The following is a 14,092-nucleotide window of genomic DNA, read 5'->3' on the forward strand; positions in this document are numbered from 1 at the left end:
CTACACCAATCTAGGCGACCGCCATTATCCATTGCGGCCCACTCGACACGCTCAGTTGGGTCTTCCTGGGCCGCTAGTAGGGGGGCTACCACGTTTCAACTCTGTAGAGCAGCCACTTGGTCCAGTATTCATACGATTGACAAATTCTACAAGTTTGATACTTTTGCGGCTTCATCTTCACGGTTCGGCCATCTTGTTTTGCAAGTTCCTCAGTGATCTCCCGCCCAGGGGGAAACTTTGGCACGTGTCCCCTAGTAGCTGACGGAAAAAGGAGGATTTTGGTACTTACCGATAAATACCTTTTTCTGAATCCATAGGTCCACTGGCCGCCCACCCGTCGCTGATCTCTTGCCTTTATTTGCTCTATTCTGTTTGATATGTGCTGTATTCTCTCGTATAGTTCTGTTCTCTTGTTCCTGTCTCCTCTCGGCTAATTCATAACTGAGGAATGATGGGGCATAGAGGGGGAGGAGCCTGTTTGCTTCTTAGATTATTTAAAGTGCCAGCTCCCTGTTAGCCACCATCATCACCCCACTGTCTTGAAGTTGAGCCAGTGTCCCCTATGGCTTCCGAAAAAGGGATTTATCGGTAAGTTCCAAAAATCCTCCTTTCAGAGCCCCAAAAATGTCTAGTAATACATGTAGCTTCCGGCACACTTTGTAGCTAATTGGATAGCCCCGTGGGCAATTGACTCCCCTCCCCACCCAAGACTCGCAATAAGACGCTCTGCTCTAGCAGAGTCTCACAGGACCTGGTGCATAAAGATGGGCTGTTTCATGTGACCGCAGCAATAATTTGAGGACACATCTGTAATAGAAGTAGATATGCTTGCCAGTTGGGGCCCACCAGTTGCAAAGACCAATTTTATGTTCTGAAAATGCATTTTGTAACATTCAGTCATACAGTATGTATCTATAAACTAGCACAGGCCTGTCCAGCATGTGGCTCTACAGCTGTTGTGAGTCTGCAAGTCCCAGCAGACCCTCCCACTGATCATCTGGTAAAACTTGCTGGGTTTTTCTCCATTTCACAACAGCTGTAAAGCCACTGGTTGGCCAGGCCTGGACTAGCACATACACAAAGAGGTTCTTCCATCAAGGGCATTGAGACCTCACAGTTTCATTATCTGGTGTGTTCCAAAATGTTGGAACTGTTTTTGTGGAGCATAAATATTTTGTGTGTACTACAACACAGTGAAAGTTGTATATTTTAATATAGCTGTTGTTACTAATGATATAGGTAATTTAGCTCAATTTAAAAAGAAGAGATGCTGTAATACATCATACCGAAGCATGATGGCAGTAAACACTGCACAATATTTTAAATGGCATATCAACTGCAAAACTTCTGAAGCATTGTGGTGGAATGCAAGGTTTGATCTTACCCTGCCTTTTCACTGTAATTCTGTAAAAATGGAAAAATTGATTGAACATCCTCCCACTCCATTAGACCTCTGACTAAACATCCACCGGATTTAGAACACTCTCTAGTAAAGGGATGTAATAATACAAAGCATAGCTTGCCAGTTACACTCTGTTACATCACTTGACCCCGACCAGTAGTATGTTAAGAATATTGAGACTGTATTAGCCAATCGCACAAGCTTTGGTTTTGCACTACCCTCCAAAGCAATGACTGCTTTCTCTGAAGGATAGGACAGGCAACATGGAGTACAGATTTACACACCTTTTCATATTTCGTGATGGCAAAAAGCTGCTTTACTTGATACCCTTTCTTTATCAATGCATAAGCTAGTAATATTCCCCCCTAAAAGTAAGAGATAATTGGTGTATGGTATCTGCACCATCTCATTATCCCTTTTTTTTTTTTTTTTTTTTTTACTTTTGTTTAGGACTTTTGTCTTTAAAAGCTCATGTAGCTGAACGAAGAGGGGAGCGTGAGGAATTACAGGATGCTCATACTGTATGTGATCTGAGCCAGGAGTGTCAGCCAATGCCTGCCAACATGTAAGTACTGGACAAGTCTACATTGTTTTTACGTACAGTTGCTGTCATTCTCCTTGTGGGTATCTGGACTCAAGGTTGACACCAAAAAGGTCGACACACCTTAGGTCGACATGGAAAAAGTTCGACATGAGTTTTCACTTTTTTTTTTTTTTTTTAATTTCTTGAACTTTTTCATACTTTACGATCCATGGGGACTACGATTGGGAACAGTAACCTGTGCCGAGCGCAGCAGTAGCGGAGCGAGGCACCTTGCCTGAAGTATGGCGGGCGAAACGGTGCACTAATTGGGGTTCCCGGTCACTCTACGAAGAAAACAACACAAAAAAAACAAACTCATATCCACCTTTTTCCATGTCCACCTTGTTCATGTCGACCTTTTTGGTGTCGACCTGGAGTCTCAGACCCCTCCTTGTGTATATGTATTTTTTGGTTTTTTTTTTGGTTTGGTCTGTATATTCAGTGTCTTATTTGTTAGGTAGACCTTTTTAGTGCTGGGTAGGACCCCTCCACCCCTCCCTTTTGTCCTCAGAAAAGACAGAATTATTTGTATCATGGATTAAATAAGGAGCTGGAGACATTCCTTAGAGATTCTGGTCTATGTTTCCTCAATGGCATCACGCAGTTGCTGCAGACTTGTCAGCTGCACATTAGTGATGTGAATACCCACCACCACCATATCCAAATCTTCTCTATTGGAAAATTAGTGACTATGGCGGCATCGTGAACTTATTGTCATGTTTGTGAAACCAGTTTAGGATTGCACGTGCTCTGAAATGGCGCATTATCCTTCTGCAAATAGTCATTAGAGGATGGGAAGATGGTGGCCATAATGAGATGCACATGGTCACAACAATACCTCGGGTTCTTTGTGTCATTTAAATGATGCTCCATTGGTATTGAGGGACCTATTGTGTGTCTCATGAAAACATTCCCCACACCAAGACACGACCAGCAGCAGCCTGAACCTTTGACACAAGGCAGTCTGGATCCATGGATTAATGTTGCCAAATTTTGACCCGTCCACCTGCAGAAATAATGATTTGTCCAACCAGGCAGCGTGTGTTCAGTTAGGTTACAGTGGGCACAGATTGACCCTCAGTATCTGTTCTTAGTGCACATGAGTGGAGTGGTACCTGGTGAGGTCTTCTGCTGTTGTAGTTCATGCACTACAAGGTTCAACATACTGTGAATTCAGAGATGCCCTTCTGCATAGCACTGTTGTAATGCATGGTTATTTCAGCTACCTCTGCCTTCCTGTTGGCTTGATCAGTCTGGACATTCTCCCCTGACCCCTCTCTCGTTAACTAGGCATTTCTGCTGCGGGGTACACTGCAGGGAATGACATTGGCGCCCTGTGGAGCCCAGTGTACCTTGCAGAAAGAGATTCAACAACGGTAAGTTCTTACCATAAATCTCATTTTCTGCTGCGGGGTGCACTGGGCTCCACAGGGAATGACATTGGGGTGTAGAGTAGGATCTTGATCGAGGCACCAACAGGCTCAAAGCTTTGACTGTTCCCAGAATACCTAGCGCCGCCTTCTCTATAACCCCGCCTCCGTGCAGAGGAGCTCAGTTTTGTAGTTGGTGCCATGCAGTAAGCAGGCACATAACAGGGGGGCTGCTCCAGCAGCCCTGAGAGAAGCTTTTAAAGAATATTGAAGACAAGGGCTGCAGCAGAGACACTGATTGTGTTAGATGTCAGTCAGACGTCTCCTGCTGCAGCTTCATCACCTCCCCAGCGGCGCTGTACTCCCGCGTCCTGGTTGCCGGGTACCTACAGCGGAGGCTCCGGTTTTCTTCCAAGTTAGTCACACACACGACCGCTGGAGGTAAGGGGTCCCCTCGACGGGAACCGCTGTATATCGCGATCCCGCGCGGCTGGTGTGGACACTGTGGTAGTACAGGGACCCCACTAGACCATCAGGGCATGGGCACAGGTCGGTTTTCTCTCATAAAACCGTTTATTAAGCCCCCAGTACCCGGTAGTGAAGTCCAGCAGGGAAATAAGGCTTTGACCTGTAGCCACTCCCCCAGGCCCAGGGCGCCATTTAGAGTAAATGTTCCCGCCCTGGAGCTGCATATCTCTCTCCCTCTCTCCCTGGCAGCATTTGGGCGCCATTATAGCAAGCAGAGCCTGATCCTGGGACTGTTTGGGCAAATCCTCCTCTGTAAAGCCGCCTGCCTGTCAGCGCTGTGCATTTTACAGGACACTTAAGTATTCTACATGTCTGCTGACAGTGTTAGTTGAGAAAAAGTGCATTTAGTTATTTAGTACATGTACCCTGTGATATACATCCAGTCTTTACTGTGCATTGTTATATATATTAAGTGTATAGCTATACATACTACTACTCTGTATTGCTAGTCCAGTGCAGTTTTATTGCATGTTATAATTTCTGAATTGTACAAACTGTGACTCTGTGTGTGTGCATATAGCTGCTGTGTGACCTCCATTTCGTGTATCTCACTCAGATTGCTATCCCTGTATTCTATAACCTGAGTGGGCTAAGTGTGTCAGGTTTATCATAATATAGGCAGTTCACAGGATATAATCCAGTATGTATTTTTCTCTGATTTTTAGTCACCATATACCTCTTGAATTCCCTGTTTGTGCTGATACACTATACAGGGGGTTCTTGTCATGTCGGGTATTGTGCTGCTGATATTGTACTGTGTTGCCTTGCATTGAGCTTTTGATTATGTCAGGTACAAGGGGCAACAGAGCTGGGGCTTTTCCCACATTGTGTGGTGTTGACGCTGCAGACACATTTGAGGATAACATAGCAGCTGAGGGTACAGGTTCTGGGGGTTCCTTACCCCCCAGTGGGACTGTAGCAACGGGGGTGCAAAATGACCCACCTTGGGCTACCTTCTCCACGCTATTGAATACGCTAGTAACTAGACTAATGCCCCCTATGGGACCTCCTGTGCCGGTACAACCGCTTATGATCCCCGCGGTTAACCTGCCATGGGCAGATAAACTGTCCAATCAGTTACAGCAATTGAACCAATCACTGACTGCTCAAAAGTCTAACCCTCGCCCGCCTAAGACCAAGGGGTCCTCTAAGCCAGCAATTACTTCCTCACAATCCACCAACGTCCTAGACACCTCGTCTGATGAGGATGGTGTTTATACGGACCCCACAGATTCTGATCCTGATGCTTCTGATGGGGGAAGTTGTTTTGCAGGTGGATGCTCCTGACTTGTTAGAGGCTATCAGGCTCATTCTTCAGGTGGATGATGACCCGGAGCCTGACACTGCCCCTAAGAAACAGGACAGGTTTAAACGCCAGAAGGTGGTTAAACCAGTTTTACCTCACTCTGAACATTTAGTAGACATACGTCCGGAGTCCTGGGAAAATCCAGGAAAGAAGTTCACGCCTCACAAGAAGATGCTGGCTCGCTGCGGAGCTTAGTAAAAATTGGGAGACGCCGCCCCCCTGCCAGTGGATTTGCAAGTGGCGTGGCTGGTAGTATCCTCAGCTCTGCCTGTAACCGTCCTTGAGAGAGCCGACGGACAAGCATGTGAAGGGTTGTTTGAAGGCAATCTACACCCTAAATGGTGCGGTGCATAGGCCCACTATTGTAGCGACATGGGCTGCAGGAGCTGGAGGCGGAGTTGCCTTCCAATGCTTCTGATCATGCTAGACAATGCCTGTCGTATATTGTTACAGCGTCTCATTACATTAAAGTGGCGGCTTCTGATGCCGGTATTCTGGCGGCCAAGGCTTCTACTACTTCCATTTTGGCTAGCTGAATTCTCTGGTTACGGTCCTGGTCTGTGGACATGGACTCTAAGAAAACCCTGGAGGTACACCCCTTCAAAGGAGACATTCTTTTCGAAGAAGACCTCAACAAGATAGTGGCTGACTTAGCGTCTGCTAAAACAGCATGTCTTCCTAGTACTGCTCCTTCGCTGCCGAAGGCTAAGAGAACTTCCTTTCGCTCCTTTCATCCTTCAGGGAAAGCAAAAGGTCAGGCGTACCCAAAACAGGTTCGCACTTCCAAACCCAATAAGCCCAAACCAAAACGGACCTGGGCTGCCCGTCAGCCTGCTTCCAAAACTGACAAGCCTGCTGCATGACGGGGCGGGCCTCCCTCTGGGGGATCCCAGAGTGGGGGGCCGACTTCTAGGGTTTACCCAGGAATGGTTGAAGACCACTTCCGATGTCTGGGTACGAGAAGTCGTCACTCGAGGTTACGCAGCATCCTTCAAGAATCGTGCCCCTCATTGATTTTGCCTGACAGACGTCCCTTCGGATCAGGGGAAGGCAAAGACTCTTCATTCGGTGGTACAGTAGTCCCTCCTGGACACAGGAGTGGTAGTATAGGTGCCTCCGGTTCACCGCTGTTCCTAGTCCCGAAACCAAATGTGTCTTCCTGGCCCATTCTCAACTTCCAGTCCTTGAACAAATTTGTGAAGGTATCCAAGTTTCGTATGGAACTCTTCGCTCTATTGTTCTGGCCTTAGAGCCTGGGAACTATATGGTCTCACTGGACATACAGGATGCTTACCTGCATATTCCCATTGCAGTGTCGCATCGGCAGTACCTGAGGTTTGCGGTTGGCAACCTCCATTACCAATTTCAGGCGTTACCTTTGGTTTGACCACGACTCCGCGGGTCTTCACCAAGGTTATGGTGGTAATGACGGCTGTACTCCGCCGTCAAGGGGTCAGGATCCTACCGTACTTGGACGACTTGTTGATCCTGGCAAATTCCCCAGAGATTCTCCTACGCCATCTGGATCTGACTATCCAGTTTCTGCAAGCCCACGGGTGGTTTATCAACTGGAAGAAATCCTCCCTGGTCCCTGCTCAGAGCATGGTGCACCTGGGGGCGTTGTTGGACACTCTCACAACCAGCGGTTGCTCTTGTCTCAGGAGAGAGTCCTGAAGCTTCAGGACAGGATTCAGTGCTTCCTATCTCGTCCGCAAGTGTCGATACATTTGGCAATGCAAGTGCTAGGTCTCATGGTGTTGGCTTTCGACATGGAGTACGCTCCATTCCATTCCCGCCCTCTCCAGAGGCTGATTCTTGCCGAGTGGGACGGCCTGCCTCACTGGATCAGGTCTCAAATGATCTCATTGTCTCCGGAGGTCCGTCTGTCACTGAGCTGGTGGCTCAGGACCAACGATTGAGCAGGGGTCGTCCCATCTGGATCTCCAACTGGATCCTTCTGACGACGGACGCCAGTCTGAGGGGTTGGAGCAACACTCCCTTCAGGGTCGGTGGACCAAGGAGGAGTCTCTCCTCCCGATAAACATTCTGGAATTGTGGGAGGTGTTCAACTCTTTGAACTTGGCCCATCATTTAATACAGAACAGACCTGTTCAAGTAAAGTCGGACAACGCCACCACGGTGGCGTACCTCAATCATCAAGTCGGCACTCGAAGCCGCATGGCAATGAGGGAAGTATCACGGATTCTTCAGTGGGCGGAACACCATCTGCCAGCCATATCGGCAGTGTTCATTCCGGGGGTCCTAAACTGGGAAGAGGACTTTCTCCGTCGTCAGGACGTACACGCCGGGGAGTGGATCCTCCATCCAGAAGTGTCAACTCCTCATGGACAAGTGGGGCCTTCCAGATGTGGACCTGATGGCATCTCGACACAATTACAAGGTTCCCGTCTTCGGAGCAAGGACAAGGGATCCTCAAGCAGCGTTCGTGGACGCACTGGCAATTCCATGGAACTTTCGGCTGCCATACGTGTTCCCTCCGGTGTCACTCCCGCCCAGAGCAATAAGGAAGTTCAACCAAGAAGGAGGTATCCTACTTCTGATCACTCCAGCGCGGCCCAGACGGCATTGGTTCTCAGACCTTTAGGGTCTCTTGATAGAGCGTCCCCTTCTACTTCCGCAGCGCCCAGATCTCCTCGTTCAGGGCCCCTGTGTGTATCAGGATTTAACCCGATTGGCTTTGACGGTGTGGCTCTTGAAGCTTCCGTCTTAAGGGCCAAAGGATTTTCTGAGGCGGTCATTCAAACCATGTTGAAGGCCTGGAAACCGGCTTCTGCTTGGATTTATCATAGGGGTCTGGAATTCTTACTTTGCTTGGTGCGCATCTAACAATCATGATGCTTACAAGTTTAGTACAGCCAAACTTTTGTCCTTTCTACAACAAGGCCTGGACTTGGGCCTTCGTCTGGCCTCCATCAAGGTTCATATTTTTGCTTTGTCTGTTTGGTTTCAGAGAAAAATTGTGACCTTACCTGATGTGCATACGTTCACTCAGGGTGTGTTGCGGATTCAACCTCCTCATGTCCCGCCGGTGGCTCCTTGGGACTTGTCGGTGGTCCTGGAGGCGTTGAAAGGGTCTCCGTTTGAGCCGCTTGAATCTGCAGACCTTAAGTGGCTTTCTCTTTAAGCTATTGTTTCTGCTGGCTATTGCCTCTGCTATACGGGCGTCTGATTTGGGTGCCTTGTCTTGTAGGTCACCATATCTGATTTTTCACCGTGATCGGGCGGTTCTTAGAACACGTCCTGTGTATTTGCCTAAGGTGGTGTCTTCTTTCCACCTTAATCAGGAGATTGTGGTTCCGGCCTTTGCCTCTCCTGATTTGTCTTCCAAAGAACGGTCTTTGGATGTGGTATGGTCTCTTCGTATCTACGTGAAGAGAACTGTCTCCATCAGGAAGTCGGATTCTCTCTTTGTTCTGTTTGGTTTTCACAAACGTGGCTGGCCTGCTCACAAGCAGACCCTGGCCAGATGGATTAGAGCGGTGATTACACATGCTTATGTACAGGCTGGCTTCCAGTTCATGCTACCATCAAGGCCCATTCTACTCGGTCGGAAGGACCGTCTTGGGAGGCCCGCCGTGGTGCGACCCTTGAACAATTGTGCAAGGTAGTTACGTGGTCCTCAGTGAACACGTTGAAAAGGTTCTATGCCTTCGATACTTCCGCCTCCCAGGATGCTTCCTTTTGGACACCGGGTTCTTGTGCCCGCTACAGTGCGTCCCCTCCCATAAGGAACTGCTTTAGGACATCCCCCAAAGTCATTCCCTGTGGAGCCCAGTGTACCCCGCAGCAGAAAACGAGATTTATGGTAAGAATTACCTTTGTTAAATCTCTTTCTGCGAGGTACACTGGGCTCCACAGGGCGCCCACCCTGACGCACTTAGCTTTTTTTGGTTGGTATGGCATTAGCTGCTGACACTTTTTCTCCTGCTGCTTGCTATTTATTTTTATTTTTTTAATCCTTATTTTATTCCTTTTGGGGGGACACTTCTAAGGCAGAGTACACGTTATGCTGATATCTGGTCATTTTGTCATACCCGGGCATATTGGAACGACCTATCAGACCATGTGTATGCCCGATTTGTGCGCTAACACAGTCGTTGGCGATGTCTTCTGGTTGGCCCTGCTGCAGGGTCAACCAGAAGCTGTCACTAACGATGCGATTCTGATGAATGCAGCATGGCATCCTTAGTCACCCCCCTGCATCGGCAAGTGTGTGTGCACTTAATAATACAGGGTCCCCTCATCCACCAGATCGGCCGGCGACACATTGTTCTGATATGTAGCCGGCCTAAGATTGAGGCATAGTTGGCTCTTGTGCTGGAGTTGTCACTAATTCCTCACTGTAAAGGATGGATTCAAGACTCTTCACCTCCACAAATTGATTCTCCGTGCTTGCCTGAGTGTTCCCTCCACTAGGGACTGTTTTGAAACATCCCCAAGGTTTGCATTGTCTCCCAAAGTAGAATAAAGGGAGAAGAGGACTTCTGTAATTGTGTTACATCCATTTATCTGATCACATTTAGATATTACACATGCCCACAAACTTGTCCTTTGATAAAGTGACTTCTGATCATCACTAGTTCATTTTTATTTTACTACCTGATTTTACTCTTGTAGATCACGACTTTCATACTATGCTGTATTTGATGGTCATGGCGGGAGTCACGCAGCACAGTTTGCAGCACACAATCTGCACCGCAATCTGGTGAAAAAGTTACCACGAGGTAAGTAAAGGTTGTTACATAGTGTTGTAGAGTCAGTCTGTATAACAGTGACGGGTGCTTCTTGCAGGAGAGGGAAGCAGTGTGGACAAGGCAATAAAGAAATGTCTCCTTGATGCTTTCAAACAAACCGATGAGGAGTTTCTGAAGAAGGCAGCCAGCCAGTGTGTATACCTTATAGATGTCTGTCCTATTGTACTCCAATATGTTTTCTTGGCCTATCATTCCTCACTGTTCTCTTCTGCAGGAAGCCAGCGTGGAAAGACGGCACAACGGCTATTTGTGTTTTGGTTGCTGATAACATTCTATATATTGCTAACCTGGGAGACAGCAAGGTGAGTGTAGTACCGGTTAGTTGCAGATTTTGTTTTATTTCTGTTACTGTGTATAGCAGGGTTTTCTTTGCAAGTTTAGTGTTTGTTCGATAACCTTTTATGATGGGCTGCTCTTTAAAAATACTCTTTCCATCAGGGTTATTATTCAGCAAGCATATTGTGATCATTCAAAGACAAAAGTCTGTTTCGTTGTCTGTACGTCTTGTTCACATGGCTTATTTTATTGTTCTATTTGAAAATTAATATCCCTATACTGTATAATATTGATCTATAGGCCTAATTCAGAGATGTATGCAAACCTGATAGTGTGAGATCTACACATGCCCAGATGCCGCACTGCGCATGTGTAGATCTTATTCTGCAAGATTGCTGCCAGTGCCCTGGATGCCGCAGCTTCATTGACAGGCTGGGGCCATTTGGGAGGAAGAGCAGGGGTGGCGACAGACAGCGTTACAGAAAATGAGGCCATGTCAGTCCTTAGACATGGTTTCATTGGCTTCAGCAGCGTGAATTCCCCGGTCATCCTGAGTAGGGTTACTCAGATGACTGGTGTTCACGCAGATGGTCCATGCTGCTGCAGCAGCAGCAGATCAGAGGAGCCAGCAGGAGATGTCTATTTACACAGTATGCCTCCTGCAGCATTTAGTATATTATCACACTGCTGCTGCGTACAGAGACACAGTGGCTGTGTGAAATGTGTACATCTCTGAATCAGGCCCTATAGTCATTGCATGTATAAACTCTTAGTTTTCCTTCATACTCATTACTGGGTTTTTCTCTAACGTCCTAGTGGATGCTGGGGACTCCGTAAGGACCATGGGGATAGACGGGCTCTGCAGGAGACATGTGCACTTTAAGAAAGAATTTAGGTTCTGGTGTGCACTGGCTCCTCCCTCTATGCCCCTCCTCCAGACCTCAGTTTGATACAGTGCCCAGACGAGCTGGGTGCTTTTCAGTGAGCTCTCCTGAGTTTGCTGAGAGAAAGTATTTTGTTAGGTTTTTTATTTTCAGGGAGCTCTGCTGGCAACAGACTCCCTGCATCGTGGGACTGAGGGGAGAGAAGCAGCCCTACTCTCTGAAGCTAGGTCCTGCTTCTTAGGCTACTGGACACCATTAGCTCCAGAGGGATCGTGCACAGGATCTCACCCTCGCCGTCTGATCCCAGAGCCGCGCCGACGTCCCCCTCGCAGAGCCGGAAGACAGAAGCCGGGTGAGTATGAGAAGCAAAGAAGACTTCACAGGCGGCAGAAGACTCTGTGTTCTTCACTGAGGTAACGCACAGCACTGCAGCTGTGCGCCATTGCTCCCACACACCTCACATACTCCGGTCACTGTAAGGGTGCAGGGCGCAGCTGGGGGGCGCCCTGGGCAGCATTTGGGACCCCTTTAGGCAAAAGTTAAACATATATACAGCTAGGCACTGTATATATGTATGAGCCCCCGCCAAAAATTGCATATTTAAGCGGGACAGAAGCCCGCCGCCGAGGGGGCGGAGCTTCTTCCTCAGCACTCACCAGCGCCATTTTTTCTCCACAGCTCCGCTGAGAGGAAGCTCCCCAGGCTCTCCCCTGCAGATACACGGTAGAAGAGGGTAAAAAGAGAGGGGGGGCACATAATTAGGCGTAAAAAACAATATATAAACATTAGTTACTGGGTTAACATTAAGTTACTGTGTTATTCCTGGGTTTATAGCGCTGGGGTGTGTGCTGGCATACTCTCTCTCTGTCTCTCCTAAGAGCCTTGTGGGGGAACTGTCTTCAAAAAGGGCATTCCCTGTGTGTGTGGTGTGTCTGTACGCTTGTGTCGACATGTCTGATGAGGAAGGCTATGTGGAAGCAGAGCGGGAGCAAATGAATGTGGTGTCTCCGCCGACGGCGCCGACACCTGATTGGATGGATATGTGGAAGGTTTTAAATGATAATGTTAATTCCTTGCATAAAAGGTTAGAAAAAGCTGAAGCCTCAGGACAGTCAGGGTCCCAACCCGTGCCTGATCCTATGTCGCAGAGGCCGTCAGGGTCTCAGAAGCGCCCACTATCCCAAATTGTTGACACAGATACCGACATGGATTCTGACTCCAGTGTCGATTACGATGATGCAAAGTTACAGCCAAAATTGGCTAAATCCATCCGTTATATGATTATAGCAATTAAGGATGTGTTGCACATCACAGAGGAAATCCCAGTCCCTGACAAGAGGGTACATATGTATGGGGAAAAGAAGCCGGAGGTAAACTTTCCCCCCCTCACACGAGCTAAATGAGTTATGTGAAAAGGCTTGGGAATCTCCAGATAAAAAACTGCAGATTTCCAAAAGGATTCTTATGGCGTATCCTTTCCCGCCAACGGACAGGTTACGCTGGGAATCCTCCCCTAAGGTGGACAAAGCTTTAACACGCTTATCCAAGAAGGTAGCCCTGCCGTCACAGGATACGGCTACCCTCAAAGATGCTGCGGATCGCAAACAGGAGGTTACCCTGAAGTCCATTTATACACATTCAGGTACCTTACTGAGGCCGGCGATTGCGTCGGCCTGGGTGTGTAGTGCTGTAGCAGCATGGACGGATACCGTGTCTGAGGAAATTGATACCTTAGACAAGGATACTATATTGTTGACCTTGGGGCATATTAAAGACGCTGTCCTATATATGAGAGATGCTCAAAGAAACATTAGTCTACTGGGTTCTAGAATAAATGCTATGTCAATTTCTGCCAGAAGGGTCCTGTGGACTCGGCAATGGATAGGTGATGCCGACTCAAAAAGGCATATGAAGGTTTTACCTTACAAGGGTGAGGAATTGTTTGGGGAGGGTCTCTCGGACCTGGTCTCCCCAGCTACTGCTGGAAAGTCAATTTTTTTGCCATATGTTTCCTCACAGCCTAAGAGAGCACCGTATTATCAAATGCAGTCCTTTCGATCACAGAAAAACAAGAAAGTCCGAGGTGCATCCTTTCTTGCCAGAGGCAGGGGCAGAGGAAAGAAGCTGCACAACACAGCTAGTTCCCAGGAACAGAAGTCCTCCCTGGCCTCTACAAAATCCACCGCATGACGCTGGGGCTCCACAGGCGGAGCTAGGCCCGGTGGGGGCACGTCTTCGAAATTTCAGCCACAAGTGGGTTCACTCCCAGTTGGATCCCTGGGCAATAGATATTGTGTCTCAGGGATACAAGCTGGAATTCGAGGAGATGCCCCCTCACCGATACCTCAAATCGGCCCTGCCAGCTTCCCCCCACGAGAGGGAAATAGTGTTAACTGCAATTCACAAATTGTATCTTCAACAGGTGGTGGTCAAGGTTCCCCTCCTTCAACAAGGAAGGGGTTATTATTCGACCATGTTTGTAGTCCCGAAACCGGATGGTTCGGTCAGACCTATATTGAATTTAAAATCCCTGAACATATACCTGAAAAGGTTCAAGTTCAAGATGGAATCGCTGAGAGCGGTCATCGCAAGCCTGGAAGGGGGGGATTTTATGGTGTCTCTGGACATAAAGGATGCATACCTTCATGTCCCCATTTATCCACCTCATCAGGCGTACCTCAGATTTGTGGTACAGGATTGTCATTACCAATTTCAGACGTTGCCGTTTGGTCTCTCCACGGCACCGAGAATATTTACCAAGGTAATGGCGGAAATGATGGTACTCCTGCGGAAGCAAGGAGTCACAATTATCCCATACTTGGACGATCTCCTCATAAAAGCGAGATCAAGAGAGCAGTTGCTGATCAGCGTAGCACTTTTTCTGGAAGTGTTACGGCAACACGGCTGGATTCTAAATATTCCAAAGTCGCAGTTGGTTCCTACTAAATACAAATGTAACCAACGCTCT

At 48.0% G+C, this 14,092-nt stretch overlaps 1 protein-coding gene across 3 annotated transcripts in view; it reads left to right on the top strand.

Moving 5' to 3' along the window:
• Positions 1-14,092, top strand: part of ILKAP (ILK associated serine/threonine phosphatase) — a 165,637-nt gene that overhangs the window by 144,893 nt on the left and 6,652 nt on the right. For all 3 annotated transcript variants that reach the window (XM_063915800.1, XM_063915797.1, XM_063915798.1), the window contains exons 3-6: positions 1,853-1,967; positions 9,828-9,934; positions 10,002-10,095; positions 10,179-10,266. In XM_063915800.1, coding sequence (XP_063771870.1) covers positions 1,853-1,967; positions 9,828-9,934; positions 10,002-10,095; positions 10,179-10,266 — 404 coding nt within the window. The remainder of the gene's footprint in view (positions 1-1,852; positions 1,968-9,827; positions 9,935-10,001; positions 10,096-10,178; positions 10,267-14,092) is intronic.

This window comes from Pseudophryne corroboree, chromosome 4 (assembly GCF_028390025.1).
Source record: "Pseudophryne corroboree isolate aPseCor3 chromosome 4, aPseCor3.hap2, whole genome shotgun sequence".
Lineage (NCBI taxonomy): Eukaryota > Metazoa > Chordata > Amphibia > Anura > Myobatrachidae > Pseudophryne > Pseudophryne corroboree.